Source organism: Capricornis sumatraensis, chromosome 4, assembly GCF_032405125.1.
Source record: "Capricornis sumatraensis isolate serow.1 chromosome 4, serow.2, whole genome shotgun sequence".
NCBI classification, from domain to species: Eukaryota; Metazoa; Chordata; class Mammalia; order Artiodactyla; family Bovidae; genus Capricornis; species Capricornis sumatraensis.
In genome coordinates this window covers 25,345,960-25,372,195 of record NC_091072.1, presented here as the reverse complement: position 1 = coordinate 25,372,195, position 26,236 = coordinate 25,345,960, and the positions used below count along the sequence as shown (strand labels likewise).

Below are 26,236 nucleotides of genomic sequence, written 5' to 3'. Positions count from 1 at the left end.
AAGACAGATTCATAAAACTTTCCACTTCCCACTAAGATATAGGAACAGTGAAGACATGAAAATGATATGTGCATTTACGAATTAAATAGACAACAAACACCAATGTTACTGTCCAAGTTTTTTTACCTTAGTTCTGAGAGTTCTGGGAAAGTATCAGGAATATCGGGCATCTTGTAACCAAAACCATTTTGGCTTATCTAAAGAGAGATTGAAATAGTGCTAAGTTTTAGCCATCTTTTTGACTATTCCTATCTGGTTATAAAAGTAACTTTTAATGTACTGCATCCAATAACTATTTCCATTATTACACATCCTCTTGGCACTCCACACTGTCCTTACCCTCCCATTCTTTTTCCACTCCGTCTTTCTCAGTGTATCTTTATATATATATAGGGTTGCTGGCTCTTTTTTTTTTTGTTTGATGAGGAAGGATCATATGACTACCTGTGGTTATAAAATAAATCTCCAATTGTGAGATATCTGTGACAAATGTGGAGAATTATATGCATGTTTCATTGATGTATATGTTTGTCTCAAGCAAAAGGCACTACGTTTAGAAAAATTACTAACTTGGCAAAAAGTCTCAAGTTACCTACAGAACTTCTATAAGACAGTAGGGAAGATAAGGAATAGAGTATATATTGTCTGAATATATGGGTCACATTTTAAAACCAAGGACCCATGAAACGTTCTCTTTTACTAAGGGTTAAAAATAAAGGCCTTTAAATCCCCTTAATATGTTTAATGCATGGTTTCTCCCTCAGTAATGTCTCTTGTGGCAGCAGTTACCAGCTTAATTAAAGAACACAGTTTTTTAAACCAACGAGACACTGGTTTAAATGTTCTTAGTACCCTAGGGCAGAAAGAACTTCCGTAAGCTGATACGTGCTTCTCCTACATAATCCTTGTGTCTTTGCCTGCGTTCTGTATGAAACCTGAGGGTTCTGTAACAGATGGCTTCACAAATGTGCCATCTGGTTTATGCTGCCACATCTTTGTCAGAGCTGTTGCCTCTTAGAATTACCTTACATGACAACACCTTATCATCCTGGCAAATTCATTACCATCTATCAAAATGTGGCCTCAAGCGTGAGTTCATTCATTCATCTGCCTCTTATTTTAAATGAGCACCTACTGTATGTATCAGGCATGCTTTGAGGCACCAAGGGTAAAGTGGTATAAAACAAAGAATCTCATCCTATATAAAGGTTATCTTTCTAGCTCTACATCGGTCCCTGGGAGCACTGACTATTCCCTCAACTGTGTCTTCATAGTAACTCTAGACTAACATTTCTACTTACAGTTATTTATTTGATGGTTCCCTCTTTGACATTATTCCTTAAGTTGAAAATGTGATTAACTTTTTTTTATCTTTTGTGCCATAGTGGTTGGCACAAGGAGGAATATGATGTTTGCTGACTGAGTATTTCCAGGGTATAAAATACAGATATCTGAATATACCAACCGGTGTTGAAGTGTCTGTTGTGGGAACGGGCAATGGCAGATTTGAAAGGACACCAAATGAAGGAGCAGCGGGTTTGGTGGTTGTATAACTTGTTGTTGAAGAAGAAACAGTGTCAGCAACAGATAAAGAGCTCATAGTCCTGTTAGCTTCTTGTGGGGGATACGGAGGAAGAAATGGGAAACCCTGAGAAGCATAAGGAGGCATCCCACCTGGGTTACTGTACAGGCTAAAGAGAAAGGGAGGAAAAACACGCAATTAGATTTTAGGAGTAAATCTGTAAAATTATTCCTTAATTGTTCTAAATAACAATTGTTATGCAGTATAGATGGACTTTGTTTATGGCAGGTGCCACTAGTTTTTATAATTATATAAGTAAATTGATATCATGTAAGTTGAAAAAATAAGAACACCCCTTAAAAAGAATATTTTGATTTATTTCCATGAAAAAGAAATATGTTTTAGAAAACATAAGTTCAACTGGTCACAGTTGAAGTGAATAGAAAGGCCACATTTGAGTTTTGAGCATTCTACTGGCATCAATGAATATTTTCAGAGAAGAAATGGAGAACACTTAATCCAGGAAACTTGTTCAAATAGCAATTGTTTAGTAGCTTTCACTATATTTGGCAAAATGCTGACTGAAGTACAGACTGCTTTTCTAGAAAATTTCAAAGAAAAATTAATTGTATAGATGAATTGCTAAAAATGCTTAACTCTAAAAAAGATGCATAAACACCTCAGATAGGCTGGGACTTTGAACCTGAGACCTTTTATTAGATGAGTGCCTGCACCTGGACAAAGGTCTCCTTGAGCAATAGAATACAAAGAAACTTTAAGGGACTAACAACAACCAAATGCACGGCAGTCAGGGTAATTATGAATAATATTACAAAATATGTCATGTCACAAAAAGGCCACAAACCAACAGCCACTTCTGAGGTACCTGGGGCAAAAGCAGGGTACTATGCATGATCCCTGTACACAGCAACACCATGAGGTAGGCAGGCCAGCTGGGCCACCCCTTCTGCCCAACCACAAGCCGCCCCCATCCTCACTTCATGTGAGAAACCAGCCTGCTCTCCTTGGAGAGCAAGCAAGGGTACCCAGTTTCTTGAGTTCACTCCCTCGTTGCTGCAGCACAAATTCCAGGAAAGCCTTGCCTGAAATTTCTTTTTAAAAGATGTATGTAAAAATCATGTATATATTATTAGAAAAAGTGGCACAGCAGTATGTACTCAATATAAAATCAGAAAATATATTTTTGCAAGATGATAAATACAGGGTTCTGATTCAAATGGTGACATAGGAAGATCCTGGATTCACCTCGCACAGAAACTTAATCGACAGCTATATATGGAACAATTTCCTCTGGGAAAAAACCCCCAAAATATCTGAGCAAATCAGGTTAACAAGAAAAAGACATCTAGGCTGGTAGGAGAGGTTGAGACACAATCTCACCATAAACCCCACTCTCAGGAAGAGGAACAACAACCTGGAGAAAACTCAAAACCCAGAGCTTTTCCCTGGAGGGTTAAGGTTTGAGTTTGAACCTGAGAGACAAACACCCAAAACATCTAGCTCTGCAGACAAAAGAGCTCACATCCCAGAAAGTCACAAGGCATGGCAAACTAAGAACAGCTCTCAGAGGGCGCAGACTTCCTGGCTCAGGGCCCAGGGCATTAGAAGACCCCACTTACTGTGACAGAGGCTCATCTGCCCATCTTAAAGCATCATCCCGGGGGTGGGGGGTGGGGAGCAGGCATCTAACTTAACAACATCTAGGCTAATCCCTATACAGTCTGAGGACAGGATTGGTCACCAAGAAGACCAAGTGACAGAAAGTTGCAACTTTCAGCTCCACCCATTGATCTCAGGGAAGAGGGAGGCTGCTGATTAAGCTCTATAAAATCTCTTGAACAGGAAGACTTGACAAGCGCCCTGCTCGTGAATGCATTCATAGTCTATGGGGACAAAAGCTGCTGTGCTCAGGGCTCTCCCAGACTGTGCCCTGCCCTAGGCACCTCTTCATCTGGCTATTCATCTGTATCCTTTATAACCAACCACTAAACATATGTAAAATTATTTTTGAAGTTTCATGAGCCATTTAAATTAATCAAAATGGGGAATCCATGGGAACCTCTGATTTATAGCCAGTTAGTGAGAAGCACAGGAACCATCTACGGATTTTCCATTGATATGTGAAATGGAGCAGTCTGTGAGACTGAGTCCCTCATCTGTGGATCTGACCCCATCTCCAGGTGGACAGCATCAGAACTGAGTTCAGTTTGTAGGGAACACGGTGTTTGCTGAGAACTGGAGAATTACTTGGTGGTGTTGGGGAAAAATACATATCAGAGTATTGAAATGTTCCAAAATATATCTAGCTTAAACAATTTTTTAAATGGGAGTGCTACTGTTTTTAACATAATTTAATGTCATATTTAATGACATTAAGTTAGCAAAAATTGGAATTGTTTGGAAAAAAATTTGTTACAAATGTTAAAATTATAATACTGAAGTTTATACAGAAAAATAAATAAGAATATAAAGAAAAGAACCTGATAAAAGGGGGTAAAGAGAGTTTAACCCTGGCATAAAGCAAAACACAATAGAAAACCTTAATTTTAAAAAACTTTTTTTTAAAGGAAAACACTGTCAATGCATAGGAAGATCATAGGAACTGAATACAAAATCCAGAAAATTCCCAAGCATATATATCAATTCAGTTCAGTTCAGTCGCTCAGTCACGTCTGACTCTTTGCGACCCCATGAATCGCAGCACACCAGGCCTCCCTGTCCATCACCAACTCCCAGAGTTCACTCAAACTAACATCCATCGAGTCAGTGATGCCATCCAGCCATCTCATCCTCTGTCGTCCCCTTCTCCTCCTGCCCCCAATCCCTCCCAGCATCAGAGTCTTTTCCAATGAGTCAACTCTTCGCATGAGGTGGCCAAAGTACTGGAGTTTCAGCTTTAGCATCAGTCCTTCCAAAGAAATCCCAGGGCTGATCTCCCTTAGAATGGACTGGTTGGATCTCCCTGCAGTCCAAGGGACTCTGAAGAGTCTTCTCCAACACCAAACTTCAAAAGCATCAATTCTTTGGTGCTCAGCTTTCTTCACAGTCCAACTCTCACATCCATACATACCATACACGACCACTGGAAAAACCATAGCCTTGACTAGACGGACCTTTGTTGGCAAAGTAATGTCTCTGCTTTTGAATATACTATCTAGGTTGGTCATAACTTTCCTTCCAAGGAGTAAGCGTCTTTTAATTTCATGGCTGCAATCACCATCTACAGTGATTTTGGAGCCCCAAAAAATAAAGTCTGACACTGTTTCCACTGTTTTCTCATCTATTTCCCATGAAGTGATGAGACCAGATGCCATGATCTTCGTTTCTGAATGTTGAGCTTTAAGCCAACTTTTTCACTCTCCTCTTTCACTTTGATCAAGAGGCGCTTTAGTTCCTCTTCACTTTCTGCCATAAGGGTGGTGTCATCTGCATATCTGAGGTTATTGATATTTCTCCTGGCAATCTTGATTCCAGCTTGCGCTTCTTCCAGCCCAGCGTTTCTCATGATGTACTCTGCATAGAAGTTAAATAAGCAGGGTGACAGTATACGTACTCCTTTTCCTATATGGAAGCAGTCTGTTGTTCCATGTCCAGTTCTAACTGTTGCTTCTTGAACTGCATATAGGTTTCTCAAGAGGCAGGTCAGGTGCTCTGGTATTCCCATCTCTTTAAGTATTTTCCACAGTTTATTGTGATCCACACAGTCAAAGGCTTTGGCATAGTCAATAAAGCAGAAATAGATGTTTTTCTGGAACTCTCTTGCTTTTTCCATGATCCAGCAGATGTTGGCAATTTGATCTCTGGTTCCTCTGCCTTTTCTAAAACCAGCTTGAACATCAGGAAGTTCACGGTTCACGTATTGCTGAAGTCTGGCTTGGAGAATTTTGAGCATTACTTTACTAGCATGTGAGATGAGTGCAATTGTGCAGTAGTTTGAGCATTCTTTGGCATTGCCTTTCTTTGGGATTGGAATGAAAACTGACCTTTTCCAGTCCTGTGGCCACTGCTGAGTTTTCCAAATTGGCTGGCATATTGAATACAGCAATTTCACAACATCATCTTTCAGGATTTGAGATAGCTCAACTGCAATTCCATCACCTCCACTAGCTTTGTTCGTAGTGATGCTTTCTAAGGCCCACTTGACTTCACATTCCAGGATGTCTGGCTCTAGGTGAGTGATCACACCATCGTGATTATCTGGGTCATGAAGATCTTTTTTGTACAGTTCTGTGTATTCTTGCCACCTCTTCTTAATATCTTCTGCTTCTGTTAGGTCCATACCATTTCTGTCCTTTATTGAGCCCATCTTTGCATGAAATGTTCCCTTGGTATCTCTAATTTTCTTGAAGAGATCTCTAGTCTTTCCCATTCTGTTGTTTTCCTCTATTTCTTTGCACTGATCGCTAAGGAAGGCTTTCTTATCACTTCTTGCTATTCTTTGGAACTCTGCATTCAGATGCTTGTATCTTTCCTTTTCTCCTTTGCTTTTCACTTCTCTTCTTGTCACAGCTATTTTGCTTTTTTTGCATTTCTGCATGGCTGCAATCCATGGAGTCGCACAAGTTAGACACGAGTGAAGTGACTTAGCATTCATGCATGCATTGGAGAAGGAAATGGCAACCCACTGCAGGATTCTTGCCTGGAGAATCCCAGGATGGGGGAGCCTGGTGGGCTGCTGTCTATGGGGTCGCACAGAGTCGGACACGACTGAAGCGACTTAGCAGCAGCAGCAGCGCAGGAGTAGAAACTGGTACAACTTACTCCTTAGGGCAATTCTGCAGTATTGGTCAAACTTACAAATATGTATACCACTTTGACAATGTATCCAACAAAATACTTACAGCTGGGTAAAATGTTTTTAATGTTATTCATTGCATCACTGAGGGCAAAAGGGTGGGCCTTTTATGCAAGATTGGAAACAACAAAAATTCCATTAATAGGAGTCTTAAGTTATGTTGTGTCCATAAAACAAGTACTTTGTGGCTATAAAGAAGAATGAGGAAGTGCTTTATGTACCAATATGGAAAGCTCTCTGAACCATACCACTGCTGCTGCTGCTAAGTCGCTTCAGTCGTGTCCGACTCTGTGCAACCCCATACCACTAGTGAGATGAAAATTAAAAAAAAGGCAAGGGAATAGTATGCTATCATTTGTGTAAAAAAAAAAGGAGGGAATAAAATACTGCATGTACATATTTCTTCGTATATACATAAAATATCTCAGGAGTTCCATACATATGCACTCAAACAACCATCTTTGGATACCAATGAGAAGAAAAAGTGAATTGCAAGAGAAAAAGAATTGCAAGGGAACTTTTTACCACACACCCCTTTATATTTTTAAAATTTTAAGCCAAGTGAATCTATGATTGAAAAAAATAAGTTAAAATAGTTTTCTAATAAGCTTGTTTATTTCAAAGTATGGCTCATCTTAATCTTAGAGCTTTACTTTTATCTAAAGTATATTAATAACGTGTGTAAATATAAAATGTTATTTAGAAAGAATATGATCAACATGAGAATATTTCTACTTGAAATAGATCTTTGAAATAAAGTCTTAATAATTCTGAACAAAACTATATTATAGATACAACCTATAATATAATCTAAGAAATGTAGCAAACTTGCTTTTTAAACAATGTGTACTGAATCACAGAACTTATTTGATATGGGAACAAATAGACGTTTTGGCTTATGTTTTCAAATAAGGTGAATGAGATATATTTAGCCCTATCCTGGAAGAAAATAGTAAATTCAGTTTTTAGATAAAGAATATCAGAGAGGCTTCTGACTCTAGGACAAAGACACAGGAGTGCAAAGTGATGGCTGAGTTTGATATACCTAATGAATGGGATAATCTAGCTCAAGCTGATTTCCAGGCAGTGTTAAAATACGACCTGATCTTTGAACAAGATAAAGTAAATTAAGTAAAAGAACTGGGCAATTAAGGCAAGAGATATTACAGGAAGAGGAAATAGAGACTGTCAGAAGTTGCAGCATTATGCAATTTAAGAATATTGAACACAAAAAGTTACAAGGGATCAGAAATCGAAATGGCACTGGACACCTTACGAATAGAGGAATGCTTTCAAAATTCTCAGTGGAGAAAAACCAAATAAAACAAACAAACAGAAAGAAATTAAAACAAACAAAAAACAAAAAGAAAAAAAAAGAAAAAAATTAAAAAGAAAAAAACCCAAAAACTCAGTGGAAACCACTTCAACACAGAATTTGAACTCTACCAACTATGAACTGTGAGGGTATATTAAAGATATTTGCAGGTTAAAGAGAGGAAATCTCAAAATTATTCTTCCCAGCATCTGATAGCATACTGTACTTTCAAAAATGGTCACAGCACTACTTCTGGTCCCATGTGCTCTCCCAGGGGGGGTTCCCAGATGACTCAGTGGTAAAGAATCTGCCTGAAAGGGCAGGAGACATGGCTTCAATCCCTGGGTCCAGAATATCCCCTGGAGGAGGAAATGGCAACTCACTCCAATATTCTTGCCTGGAGAATCCCATGGACAGAGAAGCCTGGCACACTACAGTCCATGGGGGTCACAAAGAATTGGGCACGAATGAGTGACTGAGCATGCACACATGCTCTTCTAGAACCTTACCACTCCACCATTAAGAGGAAAAGCCTATTTGCTTCCCCTTGAATCCGATCAGGACTCCGTGACTGCCTCAACAAACTGAATGAAGCAGAAGTGACACTGAGTGACTTCAGCAGCTAGGCTAGAGAAGGTGAATATGACTTTCTCATAACTCTTTCAGGATGTTCACCCCAGAAGCCAGCCACGGTGGTGTGAGGAAGCCCAGGCTGCATCCAGGTATTCCAACTGACCTCCCCAGGTAAGAGCTTCTGACAAGAGCTTGCTGATGGTGAGTAGAACAGAGAAGAGTTCTCTGATGAACCCTTCCTGAATTGAAGAATAATGAGCAAATAAATGTGTTTACTGTTTTAAGCCATGCCAGTTGATGTCAAAGGTGGAGCACAAACAAGCTCTATTAGTACCTAGCCAAACTGCAGATTCACAAGGAAAATAAATGCTGTCATTATTTCAACCACAAGTTTTAGGATAAACTGTTACTCATCCTTAGGAACTTGAACACACCTTTACTTAGGAAGCCACAGGGAGTAAGTAAAGCAAGAAAACAGGATATAGCCCGAGAGAGAAAAAAACACAGGATGCAGGAAAAGGAGAATCCTATACAGGAAGGTGGAAGGGGAAATCCCAGGATGGCAGGTGGACAGCAGCTGCACAGTAATTCAGAATGGAGGGGGAAATGGAGCAATGTATGCAAGGAAAAAATACTGGAACCTCAAGATTACCTGACAGGCTTGAGGATGTGAAAAAATTATTTGAATGATATTTTTCAGAGCTGCTGAAAAGAGGTGGGAAATTAAAAAGATCAAAGAATACAAAACGAATGGAAAACTGAAGTAATTATTAACTCCAGAGAAAAGCAAAAAGTTATACCATAACAGAAATGTAATCATTATAAAGTACTTGGCTCAGCAGGAGGGAATATTCTGAGAGTCAATGTAATGAAAGTACCAAACACAAACTTAAGTAAAAATCATAATTTCCACAGAGGATGAGGGAAAAGAAAGGTATGTGAAAAATAACTAAAACCTTCATCAGTCATGATAGGAAGTCAGCAGACAGTATCTAAAATCAAAGAATCAACAGACAGCAGTATCTATATATTATTCAGAAAGATGAAGATAAATATTAGAGAAGCAGCTAAAAAATAAAATCCAGTTACCTCTGAAAAGTATGAATGTATCTGTGTGTGAAAGCGAGGATGTGGAAAGCAGACTGCTTTTTAACCTTATTTGAATTTTTAAGCTATGCTTTGATTACTCAGCTCAAAAGTAAATAAATGTATATGCAAACTCTTTTGTTACAAACATACTTACTATGGGAATGCTGTTGAAGCAGGAGCTAAAACTGGAGGATTCTTCCAAAACTCATCCAACAGACTCTGAATAATTTTCCCAAGATCTGAATGCATTGTAAACTAAAAGTAACAGTAATACAGTGATCAAAATCATTTTTGAAAAAAGATTATATAGTCTCATTAAGATACTTAAACTGTAAAACTTAACCTTAAATCCACTTTTGTAAGTCAAAAATTAAATGAAAGGCAAAGGATATTATGTCAGCTGAACATCCACAACTTACTATAGAAGCAATACCATAAATGAGGTTAAAATTTTATTTAGTTAACAATGGAGCTGAAATATTTCCACACTTTACTACTGATAGTAATCTGAAGGTTCAAAGGTAATTTCTAAGTACACTGAAGTTATAGTCCTTCATGTTAGTGAATCATATACATATCCTAAAAAATGTAAGGCAAATTTGAATTTTATCCCTTCCTAACTACTATAAAAGATCTACTCTGAACCCAAGTTTTAACATCAACAGGTCCTCACCATTGAAAATCAAAAACCCTTCAAATCTGGATTATCTATCAAGTATAGTGAACATTTTGAAATAAATCATACCATATACATACATTGCTTACTAATGGAGAGGTAACATACACTCCTTGTTTATCCACTAAGTGATGCCGTATTGGTGGATAAACACTGATCACTGGTTTTTCCTGAGGAAATTGTGGAGGAAGCAATCTGGCAAAAGTAGAACAGATTCAAAAACAAAGACAACGTTATATAATCATAATTCTAAAACAAAGTTACTTAAAAGCAAATTAAATTTTCATACTTTCATTTAGATTAATTATTCAGTAATTAGTGCTCTATTATGGTTGTTAAGTTGACTGAACCTATATAGAAAGACACACTTTGGCAACAAGACTATAATTAATTCAATATAGTAAAACCTTTTTAATGTGGAGTAAGGATAATGTGAATTATAGACTGTTCTTCAAATTGGGCCAATTAATTGCTTTCAAACACATCACATTATACCAAACTATCCAAAATTTCAGCGAAAAATTATACATTTTTATCAGGTGAACCATGTTATGCCAGTCTGGCTTTTTACTGAACCACAGGTCTTGGCATATAACTTTCTAGTGGCATTCCTTCTTTTGAAATGCTGCCAAGAAGTGTTTCACTATACACTGAATTCTTAATGAGCAAATAGATAAAATGAGAAGTACTAGGGTTGGAATACTGGAGCTGACACCATGCCTTGGTGCTATGCGGCTCTCTTCAAAATGTCTCAATTAACACATCTTTCCCAACTTTGAGGTCAGTCCTATGGTTTCAGCTAATCAACAGTAAATTCCCAGTACCAAAAGGAAAAAGAGTAAAAATCTTAACCCTTTCAAAGTGACTGCAAATTTGAAATTAGGGAGTAAAGTCTTTAAGAATGCACTTTTACTGGACATGGAACCTTGCAAATCTCTAAAATCTAGATGAATACATCCTTTTAAACTGCCACTCCATTCCCCTCCTGGCTCGGGAAACTATTTGTTGTCAAGAGGGAAACTAGGTCTTTATTGGCTTCTTCTACTTAGCTGTACCAGGGCGTGTTATGAGAGATAAAACTACCTCAGGTATATAGTTTAGGCTGTTAAACTATTTTGGAAAAGAGGCAATGAATGGCCTTTGAAGCCCAAACAGTCTGGGTTTCTCTCCTGACTACTGTATTCACTATCTACTTGAATATAATTTGTTTTAGTTTTCAGGGCTGATGTGACGATTCATAAAGCTCCCATATACTGACATAACACAGCATAATGGTTGGCACTGCTATATATTCACTCTTTAATTTCCACTCATTCAACTAGGATTTAATATGGGATCCCACGTGAAGGTACCTCACTAGGCAATGAGGATCTGACGATGAACAAACATAGTTTCTATCTTCAAGTTAAGTGCATTTTTACTGTACCTCACTCAAACACTCGCTTGAGCAGCCAGCCAGCTAATGCAATCTGAGGTAATAATAATTCTTTCATGTTGAAGTCTAATAAATGCACTTATGGCTAAATGAGTACTAGCAATCACTTTGCCCAAACTTTCTTATTACTTAATAACCTCATGATTATATTTTTTACTTTTAATTTTTTTTTCTTTAAAAATATTCGGCAGATCAAATTCAACTCTGAACTTGCTGGCTGCTGTATTATATTGGTTGCTGAAAACCAGAATATTTTAACTTGTTTCTGATGTAAAGGTGATTGCTCCTCTAACAGTCTCTGCACACGATCCCTTCCACTGCTGGTTGTCGTCATCCTCACTCAGCCTGCCTTCAGCTAAGAATTTAGTGCAAATCAATAAAAGATCTATTACATGTTTGTGTTCCATTTCCTCTTTCATAGTTTCTTACCACAATCTCTATTACAATGACATATTTAAACTCTTATATTTCACAGAATTGTGTAAGTTTAATGAACTTTAGATACTAGAAAAGGAAATAAATTCACTTTTAAACAGCTTACTTCTGACAGTAGCTAAGAAACAAAATGATAAAAAGATTTTTAAAAGTCCTAAAAGTCCTATTACATGAAAAAATAAGATACAATTCTACTCACATATTAATGTTAATTGTCAGGTTGTTTACAGTGAAAGGCAACCTGTATTCCACATCTTTCTGTATTTCAGCTATGCTGTAGGAGAAAATTTGAGAAAAAAATTTATCCAAAGTTATAAAAACCATTAATGTTAAAAGCAAACATTAAAATTTGTAGGGTCTACTAAAACTGCTTCATGTTAATCACAGAATCTAGACAGCCAATATATCTTGAGGGGGAAATGACCACAGAAAAGATTATCAAATAAGCAGGCAATACTATTCTGAGATATTGTCAGGGCATTGCTAAGAGATGGAGTTAACCTGGCAAGGTAAAGAGGCAAAGAAAAACTGAATTAGTGCTACACTGATTACTATCACTTCATCTAATTTATCATTGTGCTGTGTGCTGTGCTCAGTCACTCAGTCGTGTCTGACTCTTTGTGACCCCATGGACTGCAGCCTACCAGGCTCCTCTGTCCATGGGGATTCTCCAGGCAAGAGTACTGGAGTGGGTTGCCATGCCCTCTTCCAGGGGATCTTCCCAACCCAAGGATCAAATCCAATCTTCCATATGCAGGTGGATTCTTTACTGTCTGAGCCACCAGGGAAGAAATTTATCATTAGTAGAAGCAACTGTGGGCATGAGTTTGAGCTAACTCCGGGAGAGAGTGAACCCGGGCATGCTGCAGTCCATGGGGCTGGAAAGAGTCAGACATGACTTAGCAACTGAACAAGAAGAAGCAATTGCCAAGTCCTCTAGTTAAAACAGGTCAGCAAGAGACCTACGTTCTGATTACAATCCTGCCACTGCCAGCTGTATTGACAGGGCTTTCAGTTTAAACTGAGAAGTCTGGATGAGATGTCTCCTACAGCCTTATGACAGATAGAGACAGCTGGCTGCTTTTCAAAACCAAATATTCCCCTTCTTCCTAAATAAGAGAATCCTGATTTTATTCTGAGCAGTAATGTTGTAGCTTTTCTTGTAGCAAGTTGTTGCTACAGGCTTAAGTTCCAGCCAATAAAACACAGTTAAGTTGGGTGAGGTGGAATTTAAAGGGCAACAAAAACTGGTATAGAGTCTATTTGCCCTTCCTCCCTGGCCCTGAAAGACAAACTTTGAACCATATTGGACCAGGAGTGACCCTGAGAATCAGAGCCAAACACTAGGGAGAACTCAGCAGACAGAAATAGCTTGGGTCCTTAATGGTTATGGAATCAACAAACTGAATTTCTTGTATGCAAGAGAAAAAGAAACTTTTATCATCTCACTTTTATCAAGTTACTATTTGGGGACTCTTCATTACTAACAGTTGAATATAATTGCCATCTACTAAAAGTTCCCTATACTTTAACATTTTACATTCAGAATTTTTATTAAAATTTTTTTGGGGCCATGCCCCCATAGCATGTGGAATCTTAAAGCTTCCTGACCCAGGATTGAACCCACACCCCTTGTACTGGAAGCTTGGGATCTTAACCACTGGACTACCAGGCAAGTCCCCAGAATTTTATTTTATTTTTGATTGCTGGCATGCAATTATTACAAGTATAATCTACCAACCAGATCTTTTGGTGACTCACTTGGAATTCTAACTAACATTTATAATCTTTCCAAAGGGAAAAATGTTAAGTAGTATTAATGAGTTCTGGTTGAAAGGAAGCCTGATATCCAAAAGGACATGAATCCTTTCAAGCATGAACCCTTTTAAAAGATCTAGCAGTTACATAACTTATTTTTTGTTCTTTTTGGTTGCTTTAATTAGTAGTTTTGGAAGACCTGTCTTATTTTCCTCATTTTTGGGGGGATGAATCAAGATTGCTGGGAGAAATATCAATAACCTCAGATATGCAGATGACACCACCCTTATGGCAGAAAGTGAAGAGGAACTAAAACGCCTCTTGATCAAAGTGAAAGAGGAGAGTGAAAAAGTTGGCTTAAAGCTCAACATTCAGAAACGAAGATCATGGCATCTGGTCTCATCACTTCATGGGAAATAGATGAGAAAACAGTGGAAACAGTGTCAGACTTTATTTTTTGGGGCTCCAAAATCACTGTAGATGGTGATTGCAGCCATGAAATTAAAAGACACTTACTCCTTGGAAGGAAAGTTATGACCAACCTAGATAGCATATTCAAAAGCAGAGACATTACTTTGCCAACAAAGGTCCATCTAGTCAAGGCTATGGTTTTTCCAGTGGTCATGTATGGATGTGAAAGTTGGACTGTGAAGAAAGCTGAGCACCAAAGAATTGATGCTTTTGAAGTTTGGTGTTGGAGAAGACTCTTCAGAGTCCCTTGGACTGCAAGGAGATCCAACCAGTCCATTCTAAAGGAGATCAGTCCTGGGTCTACTTTGGAAGGACTGATGCTAAAGCTGAAACTCCAATACTTCAGCCACTTCATGTAGAGTCGATTCATTGGAAAAGACTTTGATGCTGGGAGGGATTGGGGGCAGGAGGTGAAGGGGACAACAGAGGATGAGATGGCTGGATGGCATCACCAACTCGATGGACATGAGTTTGGGTGAACTCCGGGAGTTGGTAATAGACAGGGAGGCCTGGCGTGCTGCGATTGATGGGGTCACAAAGAGTCAGACACGACTGAGTGACTGAACTGAACTGATGACTTTTTTTGCCTTCTGATAAAAACCTAGCCTCTCAAATATGTAAATTTCAGGTTGTCTGAAAGGTTCAAAAGTGTTGGGATGGAATTACGGAGAACTCATAGATGTTCCCTCTGACATCCCGTGGACTGAAGTTATGACTGAAGAAAAGAAATAGTTGAGAAAAGACTCAAGAAGATATTCAATATTAAGACTAACTTAAAGTTTCTCTTTGGGGATCAGGTTCAGACTAGGTTACTAAAGTTTTCCCAGTTGTATTGATATAAACACAATCAATAAAACGGCTTAAGCTTTTTGTTTCTGTTATCTTAGACGTCAATGGTGTCAATGCTTCAGAGGAATACTGATCACAACAGTATCAAAGCCAAGTAGAGCATTTTAGTGACTAAGAGCATAACATCTTCAATTAGGCTTCCTGGGGTCAAATCCTTCCTCCACCATTTACTTGTGTGATCACAATCTGCCTAAGCCTTATCTCTCATATGGTAAATGGGGATGTTAAAAATACCCATCTTGCTAAAAGTGTTGTTAGATTAAGTGAGATAATGCAGGTAAAGCCCTCCCCACATAATACCATAATTGTTCAATATATTTTAGCATTATTAAGCAAGCATTTAAAATACATATCCAAACTGGAGCCTGTCTATATTTGTAGTACTAAAGTGTTAAGTCATTTTTTCAGACACTGTCTTTTTATACAAAACAAAGTGAATTTGATTAAAATAATTTTTGGCTAGAAGTGTTCAATTCAGTGTCCCCATAATTATGTTGCCCTTCTCCAGGGGTTTTCCCAAACCCTGAGATTGAACCCAGGTCTCCTACATTGCAGGTGGATTCTTTACCATCTGAACCACCAGGGAAGTCAAAGGTAGTATTCGTAATATTAATGAGAACTGAACTATCATTAACAAATTCCAAAACACGTTAGCCATGGCAACTGATGGGTTGAGGACATGTTGCCCCTAAATGTGGCCCCTTGGCATCTTCAATATTTTAAACTGAAGGAATATGAGAAAACAGCAGAAACAGGAAGGTTACTCTGACCTTCTCCCTCCTTATCTTTCTTTCTTAAAACAGAAAATAGGTCATAAGACCTCATTAAGAGGTGCCTACCCTACACCAAGAGGAAGGAGCATCTGAATCTCAGAAGACACAGAGACAGTGAAAGAACCTAAGCCAGGCTTGCTAAGTCATCATTGTTCCCTGCAACCACATGTCCCCTGCCCCTCCTTTTGCTATTTCAAGTAACTTACTACAATGACAAGCCTGCTTCAATTTATTGTGCTTCACTGACACTGCTTTTCTTTTCTTTTTTTTTAACAAATTGAAGGTCTGCAGCAACTCTGAAGAGTAGCTAAAAAGCCTCTTGATGAAAGTGAAATAGAAGAGTGAAAAAGTTGGCTTAAAGCTCAACATTCAGAAAACGAAGACCATCGCATCCGGTCCCATCACTTCATGGGAAATAGATGGGGAAACAGTAGAAACAGTGTCAGACTTTATTTTGGGGGGCTCCAAAATCACTGCAGATGGTGATTGCAGCCATGAAATTAAAAGACGCTTACTCCTTGGAAGGAAAGTTATGACCAACCTAAATAGTATATTCAAAAGCAGAAACATTACTTTGCTGACTAAGGTCCACCTAGTCAAGGCTATGGTTTTTCCTGTGGTCATGTATGGATGTGAGAGTTGGACTGTGAAGAAGGCTGAGTGCCAAAGAATTGATGCTTTTGAACTGTGGTGTTGGAGAAGACTCTTGAGAGTCCCTTGGACTGCAAGGAGATCCAACCAGTCCATTCTGAAGGAGATCAACCCTGGGATTTCTTTGGAAGGAATGATGCTAAAGCTGAAGCTCCAGTACTCTGGCCACCTCATGCGAAGAGTTGACTCATTGGAAAAGACTCTGATGTTGGGAGAGATTGGGGGCAGGAGGAGAAGGGGACAACTGAGGATGAGATGGCTGGATGGCATCACGGACTTGATGGACGTGAGTCTGAGTGAACTCCAGGAGATGGTGATGGACAGGGAGGCCTGGCGTGCTGCGATTCATGGGGTCGCAAAGAGTCGGACACAACTGAGCGACTGAACTGAACTGAACTGAACTGAGCAACTCTGCATAGATAGAGCAAGACCACTGTTATCACTTTTCCAATAGCATTTCCTCACTTCATGTTTCTGTGTTAAATACTGATAATTCTCACAATATTTCAAATCCTCTACTAGCAGAAAGACTGCAACTCACTGAAAGCTCAACTGATGGTTAGTGTTTTTTAGCAATAAAGTATTTTTAAGAATACATACATTGGTTTTTAGACATAAAGCTATTGCACACTCAATAAACTACAGAATAATGTAAACATAACTTTATATGTACTGGGAAACACAATAATTCATGTGACACGCTTCACTGCAACACAGATCTTCCCTGGTGGCTCAAACAGTACAGAATCTGCCTGCAATGTGGGAAATCTGGGTTCAATCCCTGGGTTGGGAAGATCCCCTGGAGAAGGGCATGGCAACCCACTCCAGTGTTCTTGCCTGGAGAATCCCATGGACAGAGGAGCCTGGTGGGCTATATCTGTGGGGTCGCAAAGGACAGGACTGAAGCGAATGAGCACACATGGATGCTGGCACTCAGCTGGCAATATCACTAAGACATGCCTTGCACTCCTTAACCCACTACATTCCTCCACAACTGTCATCCCAACTTTCAAGCCCAGTGTAAAATACTCAGGTCCATTTCTCTGGCTCTTCATTTCCTTTTGAAGATCTCCCTGATATGTAAACTCACATTAAATTTGTGCACTTTTCTCCTATTAATCTTTAGTTGGTTAATTTTCAGACCCAACCCTGAGAGCAAGAATATCAAGGAAGGCTGCTTCCTCCTCTATGTGAGTTGTGTTAGATAAAATGGCAGATACTCGTTCCACTTAATTAAAACAAGAATCATTCCCTGAATCTTTATCACAAATGTGGTTCTGAATTTTTTGCTATTTCAAGTGACTTTTAAAAAACTTATTCCAAAAATAATTCTTTCTCAACAGGGAAAAAAAATTATTTTTCCAAATCAGTAAATGTTATTTTACAAGAGTTTTAAATGTCTACATAATGTTCTAATATATTGTTTAACCTATTCTGTACTATTAGATATTGAAACTAAGCAGGACCCTGGGGGTTCCTGGGCATGAAAGCCTTTCTAAGTCCCCATTTTTGGTTTGTAGGAATAGACTCCAGTCTCCATGACCTTGAAAGGGCAAATTCAAACAGTCGCTAATCAGGGATGGGAGGAGATTGGGAAACAAGTGAGGAGACTGCCCCACCTCACCCACCCCCAGGCCAGACTAAAGGCATGGGAGTACCCTGCTCCTTATTAGCAACTCTGCCCTTGAACCTGCTGTAAAACTTTTCAACAAATCATCCCAGGTTGGGACACAGCTTTTCAGGGCACAGGCCAGCTGTGTCTCTTTGCCTGGCAAAGTAATAAAGCTATTCTTTTCTATTTCAGCCAAAACTCTGTCTCAGATTTTATTCCTATTGATGCACAGAGGCTGAGTTTTCAGCATCAATATTTAGATTGTTTCCAAGTTTACTGCTATAAACCATGCTTTGATAAACATTCTTAGTCATATCTTTACACTGACAGGTAGTACTCTTTCGATGTAAACACACACGTGTTCTACAGTAATACTGCAATCTCACCAGAGAAAATTTAAATAATCTTCTATTAATAATTTTATTCTCTAGGTTCTCTGAGAACAGTGAATTGCTATGGTTTTATTTCAGCAACTCTGAGTCTGTTCTGGACTAAAGAAAGCTGAGACAGGTAACTTTTGTCAGAATGTGTGGTTAATTGGCATCCACTATATTTGACAGCCCCTAAAATCATATGCAAACAGACCTTGAAATGCAACAGACACACTAGCTATGGTTGGGATCCCTTTCACAGAAGAATCATTTATCTCCTTACTTTATATTTTATGTAAACCTGGATTCTGTAACTAAGATTAGGTTCAGCTGAACAGCTACCATACATACAGCATTTCCCAAGGAAATGGAAACAGCATGGTCCCGTTTTCTCAGTCACCAACTGACTGAAAAAGATCAAGACTCTGATTCCATCATTTCCCCTTTTTAACTCAAGGAAGGGTTTTTAGGTGAGGCTGGTGGTGCCGAGTAACCCGGCAGCGTCCTTTCGCTTCGGACCTGTTTCTGTGCGCGGTAGTGGCTGGAGGCTTTGCAGTTGAGAAAATGGCATTTGTGAAGAGTGGATGGTTGCTGCCACAGAGTACTATTTTGAAGCGCTGAAGAATTGGTTTGACCTGTGGTCAGATGGTCACCTGATCTCTGATGATGACCAAACTCATCAGAGTGTAGAGGATAAGGTCCACACGCCAGTGGACTGCATCAACATCTGCATGGGAAAGAGTGTCAGGATATTCAGCCACCAGATGGGAAGCCAAAAGACTGTATGCTGCAGATTGTTTGCCGAGATGGGAAAACCATGTCTTTGTGCAGAAAGCTCAGATGATTGTTTGGCCTGGAAATTTACACTCCAGGATTCCAGGACAAACACAGCTTATGTTGGCTCAGAAGTCACATATGATGAGACAGCTGTGGCTTCCTCCCCACTTCCTTACACAGCATATGCTGCACCGACCCCTGAGCAGGCATATGGCTATGGTCCATACAGTGGACCATAGCCAGGAACTCAAGTTGTCTATGCTGCAAATGGTCAGGCTTGTGCTGTACCCCATCAGTACCCGTATGCAGGGCTTTATGGACAGCAGCCTGCCAACCAGTTCATCATTCGTGAGGGGTACCGAGACAACGACAGCGATCTGGTGCTGGGCATGCTGGCTGGAGCAGCCACAGGCATGGCCCTGGGGTCTCTGCTCTGGGTCTAGTTCTAGAGTCCATGGAACCTCAGTGTGCATAGCTTCTGATACCCCATGTGCAATAATATGATTTGCAAGGTGTTATGCTCCGAGCCCGTATCTCTGATCCAACCGCGAGAGTGAACCAGTCCACCAGAGTAATGCAAAAGCAAGAAGGGAAGTTTATTTCTAGCGAGCTAGGGCTCAAGCCTCATCCAAGGCACCAGAATCAGTCGAGAGCCCTGAACAAAGGAGTATGGCGGCTTATATACAGGCAGTTCTTTGTCTCAGTTACAGGAGTAGCTGGCGTTACATGATTGGCCAGGCAGGATGAGCGCATATCCTGTCTCTTTCTGGTAAACATGACTCAGGTCCTAGAGCCCGTCGTTTGGTCCCTAACACAAGGCATTTCTGTTATAAATGTTTTTAGTAATAGGTTTAATAGTTCTTTTGAAAGTAGTGACAAAATGCTTATAAGTACATAGAAGTACTGCAGAGAAAGCTTTGGACTGCTATTTAGCTAAAATGTGGACTCTGGCGGTGGCACTCGGAGAAGGCAATGGCAACCCACTCCAGTACTCTTACCTGGAAAATCCCATGGACGGAGGAGCCTAGTAGGCTGCAGTCCATGGGGTCGCTAAGAGTTGGGGACGACTGAGAGACTTCACTTTCGATAAAAGGTTTAGATGCTTAAATAAAGACATTAGACAATTTCCCTCTCCCATCTAAATCTCCAGGAAATACTGAAACTGACTTTTAAGAAGCAAATCTATAACAGTGCTGGAAAGTAAAGGGTTCCATACATAAACTGACAACAAACTCTGAGGAATCTTAGAAAGATAAAAGAAAGATTAAAAAAAGATGAGACTAAAGGAAAAGATAAGTGTTTAAAAAAATTAAATACAGGACAACAGTCCTGTCTGTCCCAGAAATCCATGGGGTGGGAGCCTCGAAAGTGGCAGCACCTCAGGAAGCTCCTGACTCCCAGGCAGTCTCCATCTCCAAAAGACAACTAACAGCTTGCCCCAGGACAAAGCAAGTCATTCTTATTCACCTATCAACTGAGGCAGGCCAGGATATACAGAACTAAAGACCTACAAACAAGACTACCAGGAATCTTAAATACAGAGAAGGTTTGAACAAAACAAAAGCATTAGAGGCATGCACCAAACTCAACAAGCTCCAAACACAAAAACTCAAAGATTTAGAATTAGAGGAGCAAAGAGAAGACTATAAATTTGTTACAATATCCTCAGGGGAACAAAAGAAAACAGCACTTGAGTTACCAGTCCAAGCCTGTACCTTTCTGCGCAGGACAGGACAATAAATCCAGAGACAGTTGTTTGGGCAAGGAATAGACTGTATTTGGAAAGCCAGGGAATCAAGAAGACTGTAGACTCAAGTACTAAAAGTGCCATCTTGCCTGAGGAAGAGTTCAGGCTTCTTTCATATTAAAAAGGGAGTAAGGTCAAGTATTTCCTGTTTCTGGTCAGCCACCCGTAGGGAGGTGCTAATTTTCTCCTTTCTGAAGGCATTCACAGGTGGGGCTCATCAGGTATTTTACCTTAATGTTGATTACTTGGGAGGCAGGGTTTCTAGGGATGGACCTTTAAGTGTAGTTGAAGTTTATAGGCAACTGCTGCTGCTAAGTTGCTTCAGTCGTGTCCGGCTCTGTGCGACCCCATAGACGGCAGCCCACCAGGCTCCTCTGTCCCTGGGATTCTCCAGGCAAGAATACTAGAGTGGGTTGCCATTTCCTTCTCCAATCCATGAAAGAGAAAAGTGAAAGACTGAAGTTGCTCAGTCATGTCTGACTCTTAGCGACCCCACGGACTGCAGCCTACCAGGCTCCTCTGTCCATGGAATTTTCCAGGCAAGAGTACTGGAGTGGGGTGCCATTGCCTTCTCCGTTATAGGCAACAACCCTTTATTAATTAACTTGTAATAGAATACAAACGCTCTTCCCTATTATACTTGCTTACAAACACACACACACACACACACACCAACTCTTCAGTAGGCAACAACCCTTTAGTAATTAACTTGTAACAGAATACAAAAGCTCTTCCCTATTATATTGCATTCACACACACACACACTGGCTGACATGAAAGTGAATAATTAAGAAACTTGAAATTTAAAATAAATAGTTGAATAGCTGGTTCACTGCTCTGTTTGGAAGATGCTTCATACTGTACCCTGCTCTTGGAGAATGCTGATGCATGTTAGCATAAAGGCTTTTTAGAAATTCTAGAGTACTCAATTTTGTTTTCTGTATGTTTGACACAGACCACTTATTTCATAGCTATTTTTGAAACATTGCTCTGTAGAAGACATTGGATAATGACAGAGATGTGCAAAGAGCTACAGGAACACGGGAGAAAGAACTTAACCTAAAGAAAGGTGGGGGAAATGCGATCTTTGGGGGAAAAATAGTATCTGAGCTACATTTAAAAGTCAGGTAAGAGTTAACCCCAGGAAACAGAACCAGGGAAATAAAGTGTACATTCCAGACAGAGGAAGGACAATTAGAAAAGCTTCAGTAGGAAATAACACTGGGTCTCTAAAAGTCTCTGTATCTTTTGCCATTAAAGAAACTTCACATTGTGTCTGCTGACACCTTTCCATTAGTCATATCACTATCTTCTGTGACAACCAGGCATTAAGCTAAAGAAGCTGGCAAGAGTTAGGAAGCCACTGAAAAGAATAACATCATCAAATCCAAATTTTAAAGATTACTCTGGCACCCATGTGGAAAAGAAAAGGGAATAATGGAGGCAGAGAGAATAGTATGATACAGTGGTAACACAGATGACTAAGTGAAAACAGGATGACCAGGTTTCTGGCTTAGGTGAGCAGGCAGGAGAGACAGCTTGGAAGAAATTCAGAAGTAGGAGGGGAAGAGTAGATGTCAGATTCAACTAGCAATGAGAAATGATTACCTGCGTGGTAACTTTATTTTTTAAACGCAGGTATGGATGGATACTACTATGTGGAAAATTAACTAGAGAGAGCACTTGACTGTTACTATCTTTTAGGAAAAGTATTCTTACGTACCAAATTAAAATTCCCTTAATTATGGGATTGTTTGATATACATAATTTTTAAGTTCACTGTTAGGAGTTCAAATTATAGAGTCAAAATATTGACATTTTGTAGGTTTCTGTAGCTTCAATAAGTTGTCATAGCAGATTCTTGCAGGATTTTTTACTGCAACAAGTTAAGGTGATTTTCTGTCACAAGGAAGTTTTATTCTTAGATATCTTTAAGAGTTAGATAATGTACATGACAGAAGGCAGTTGCTTGTAGTACAACAGAGAGTAACTGCAAACTGGTAAAATGGAGAAGAGCAGTCCCAGTAAACACGACAGCTACTCTTAAGCTCAAAGCAAATACTGCTATGTGGGAAATGTTGCCAGATCTTTCTATTTTGAAAGAAAAGTTGGAGGGGACAAAGTCTATGAGAAAACTTTGTATTTGCTGCTAAACTTTGCTGTGAACCTACAACTACTCTAAATAATAAAATCTATTTTTTAAAATTTGGATATTTTAATGAAAAAAATCTCACACTATGTTGACAACAGATCCATTAAAAAAATACAGCACTGAACTGGTTAAAACATATACACATATCCTCTCATTACAAACTTTTTGTGTTGTAAAGTTTGTATGTGAGTCCTTTTGAGCTGACAGTAAAAACTACAAAAAGAAAGATTTGGAATCTAGGCTTACTCAGAAACACATGAGTTTACAGGAGACAGCCTTATACCTGAGAGCAGAGGTTAAACTAAACAGCTATAGGGTACAAAACTATACCGTAGCAGACTCTCCAAAGAAGTTACAGCGTTTTTAAAGATTTGGGTAATCAGAAAGAATATCAAAGGACTGGGAGCAAAAGAAAATTTCAAAATGATGTTTATAGACTATGGAGATAGTATATTGTATTTAAAATACAATTATATCTAATTGTATCTTAAAAATCTTATATTTAAGATACAAATATAAAATAGCTGGCATTTATAGATACATTTTAGTGTGTGTCGGATAATATTCTAGTCTCTCTACATGTATTGTCTGAAACCTTTCAAAATTAAATTTTACATTTCATTTGTGAAGAAAAACTCTCTGGAATGGACTTGCTTTCTGAATGGAAAGTCAGAAGTAGCCCTGCCAGAGACAAATGAACTGGAGATTTGTGAGCGATTAATTAACAATAAGCTGGCTAGATCCATGTAGGCTATGAGGCAAAGGTTGTAGGCACACTGATTCCATGCAGTGGAAAGAAGGAATACAATCTGTTACCTGCATACTGTGTGTCAGAAACTCTAATAAATGTTTATATATATTACTTGAATATCAACAATTCTGCAGGATAAAAATCCCAATTCCTGATTTTACAGATGGAAACTAAAGCTTAGAGTTCAGCTAAGTCATGCTGCTTTTCCTGATGTCATTAATTTTTGCTTGTTTGCATTTATTTTCCTCAGATTCATTTTGTCTAGCATCTCATATCAGAGTGAAACAGAAGAAAGCAATTCCGATAAATATAATAACTCCCAAATCAGATTTCCTTTTTGAATATAAAATAAAAACAGCACCAGAATTACCACATAACAGATTATTAAAATGAGAAAGAGAGAGCTGATCTCCCTAAGTAAAAGGTAACAAAGACACTATTTGTAGAACTTTGAATCTTTGCAGTTAATTACAGACAATACCATTCACAGCACAGCTTCAGGCTACTGTTTCAGAGCTAAGGAAATAAAGTAATAAAGAAGCTAAGTAACTAGATATGTGAGAGAGGAAAAACCAGGATAGTTAGGATGATAACTGTTGATTTACCATCAGATTCTGGTATTTTCTGGCTGTCAGGTACAGTGCAGGGAGATACTTAACAGCTTCAATTCTAAAGAATCTTTAAATACTGGGATTAGTGTGTAACAACTGGGATAGTTTCAACTCCAAGTAATTGAAAAATCAGTTCGAACACATGCTTTATTTGTATGTGTAATACAAATGTATATGTATAATCTTATACAGACAGAAGTCTAGAGGCAGGAAGGTTCCAAGTCTGGTTAATTCAGTATCACAATATTATCACAGACTTTCCATCTTTCTACTCGACCACATCCAGTAGTCAGCCTACCTTCCTTCATGATCTAAGCAGTTCCAGGCATCACATGTAACACAACAATATCCAAAAACAGAAAGAGGCATTTCCTTTTAGACATCTCTATTACTAAGAAAATGTTTTGTGTAGCTCCCCAAAAGACTTCTTCTCCAACTCCGCTGACCAAGATTAGATCAAGTTTCTGACAATAACTAGCGGTGGGAATAAGACCATCATTACTGGAGTAAACAATCACTATTTACCCATAGAGATTGAAGGGGCTTGGCCTCCATTAAAGAAGTGGCCCTGCAGACCAGGAACCCAAAAAGGTAATGTTCTTCCAACAAATCAGAAGAATGGAGTTAGATGGGAAATCAACAGTGTGGCTTAAAGTACTTCTTCAGGAAGTACAAGAAACAGAATTAGTTCTACTCTTGCCCCGTAAGATAGTGGTTAAGTTGAAAATTATGATGACTGTATTTAGAAAGTGGCATATATTACTTCAGCCTAGTAATCTACGTAACTTCCAGTTTCCATCTTCAGAGCAGACAGAAACATGCTACTATATAACAACTTTATGGTCATTATGACAGTGTTCCGTGTGCCCTGCCTCGCCAGTAAGGCTTAACAGCATTTCTTAAGGTAACTAAAAATGAAGTTTAAATTAGGGAAAGGAAATTAAAGAGACTCTTTCCTGATATGGGATTTTTTGGAATTATAAGTAGTTAAAAGAAAATAGAAGTTGGAAGGTAGATGAGATAATGGGGTGGGGAAAGGTTGAGTGAGTGAAAGTCGCTCAGTCGTGTCCGACTCTCTGCGACCCTGTAGACTACACAGTCCATGGAATTCTCCAGGCCAGAATACTGGAGTGGGTAGCCTTTCCCTTCTCCAGGGGATCTTCCCAACCCAGGGATCGAACCCAGGTCTCCCGCATTGCAGGCGGATTCTTTACCAGCTGAGCTATCCTGAGAAGAAAAAAAGTGAGACGTTGATGGCAGAAAAAGAGCTGCTGACCCTATAAATGGAGAAGAGACAGAGTATAAAGCATGAGGTAGGGGGGCGGAGTGCAACAATATATTAATATTCATAATTGAGGAAGTTCTGTAGTATTCATTAAAATACCATTTGAAACAGTCTTTCAACTTTTAGTGTGCATTTTCAGAATAACCAATTGCAGTATCTTTTTGTACAAAAAAAGTTGTAGTATTGAATTTTCAGAATAACCAATTGCAGTGTCTTTTTGTGCAAAAATCTTTTTGTACAAAAAAAGTTGTAGTATTGAATTTGGTTACTCAAGCAACATACTGTCAGATACTGCACAGATGTTTCATTTTTACCTGCCAGTTTTACGTCATAAGTTAAAAGGGCAAACTTAACAAGAATAGGTGAAATTTTTTTCTGGGACCATACCATTCTTTAAAAACTGCCATGTACATGACCTACTTGATTGTCACCAGAATTATCCAAGTATAGTTTATGAATGTGAAATATTTCGATAAAAACTTCAAGTATTTTTTATAAAAGAAATTTTAAGAATCAAAGCAATTAAAGGTAGCTGTTCATAAAATATCACAAAATACTGTAGATAAT

The 26,236-nt window shown here is 38.9% G+C and overlaps 1 protein-coding gene and 1 pseudogene across 1 annotated transcript in view; one reads left to right on the top strand and one right to left on the bottom strand.

Annotated features, from left to right (window-relative positions):
* The window catches only part of VPS37A (VPS37A subunit of ESCRT-I), a 37,020-nt gene that overhangs the window by 8,659 nt on the left and 2,125 nt on the right, over positions 1–26,236 (bottom strand). Inside the window, exons 2-6 of the mRNA XM_068969665.1 lie at positions 12,061–12,135; positions 10,072–10,186; positions 9,470–9,570; positions 1,466–1,691; positions 127–197 (exon numbers count right to left, since the gene is read on the bottom strand). Coding sequence (XP_068825766.1) covers positions 127–197; positions 1,466–1,691; positions 9,470–9,570; positions 10,072–10,186; positions 12,061–12,135 — 588 coding nt within the window. The remainder of the gene's footprint in view (positions 1–126; positions 198–1,465; positions 1,692–9,469; positions 9,571–10,071; positions 10,187–12,060; positions 12,136–26,236) is intronic.
* LOC138079075 (pleckstrin homology domain-containing family B member 2 pseudogene) lies at positions 18,911–19,566 on the top strand (annotated as a pseudogene).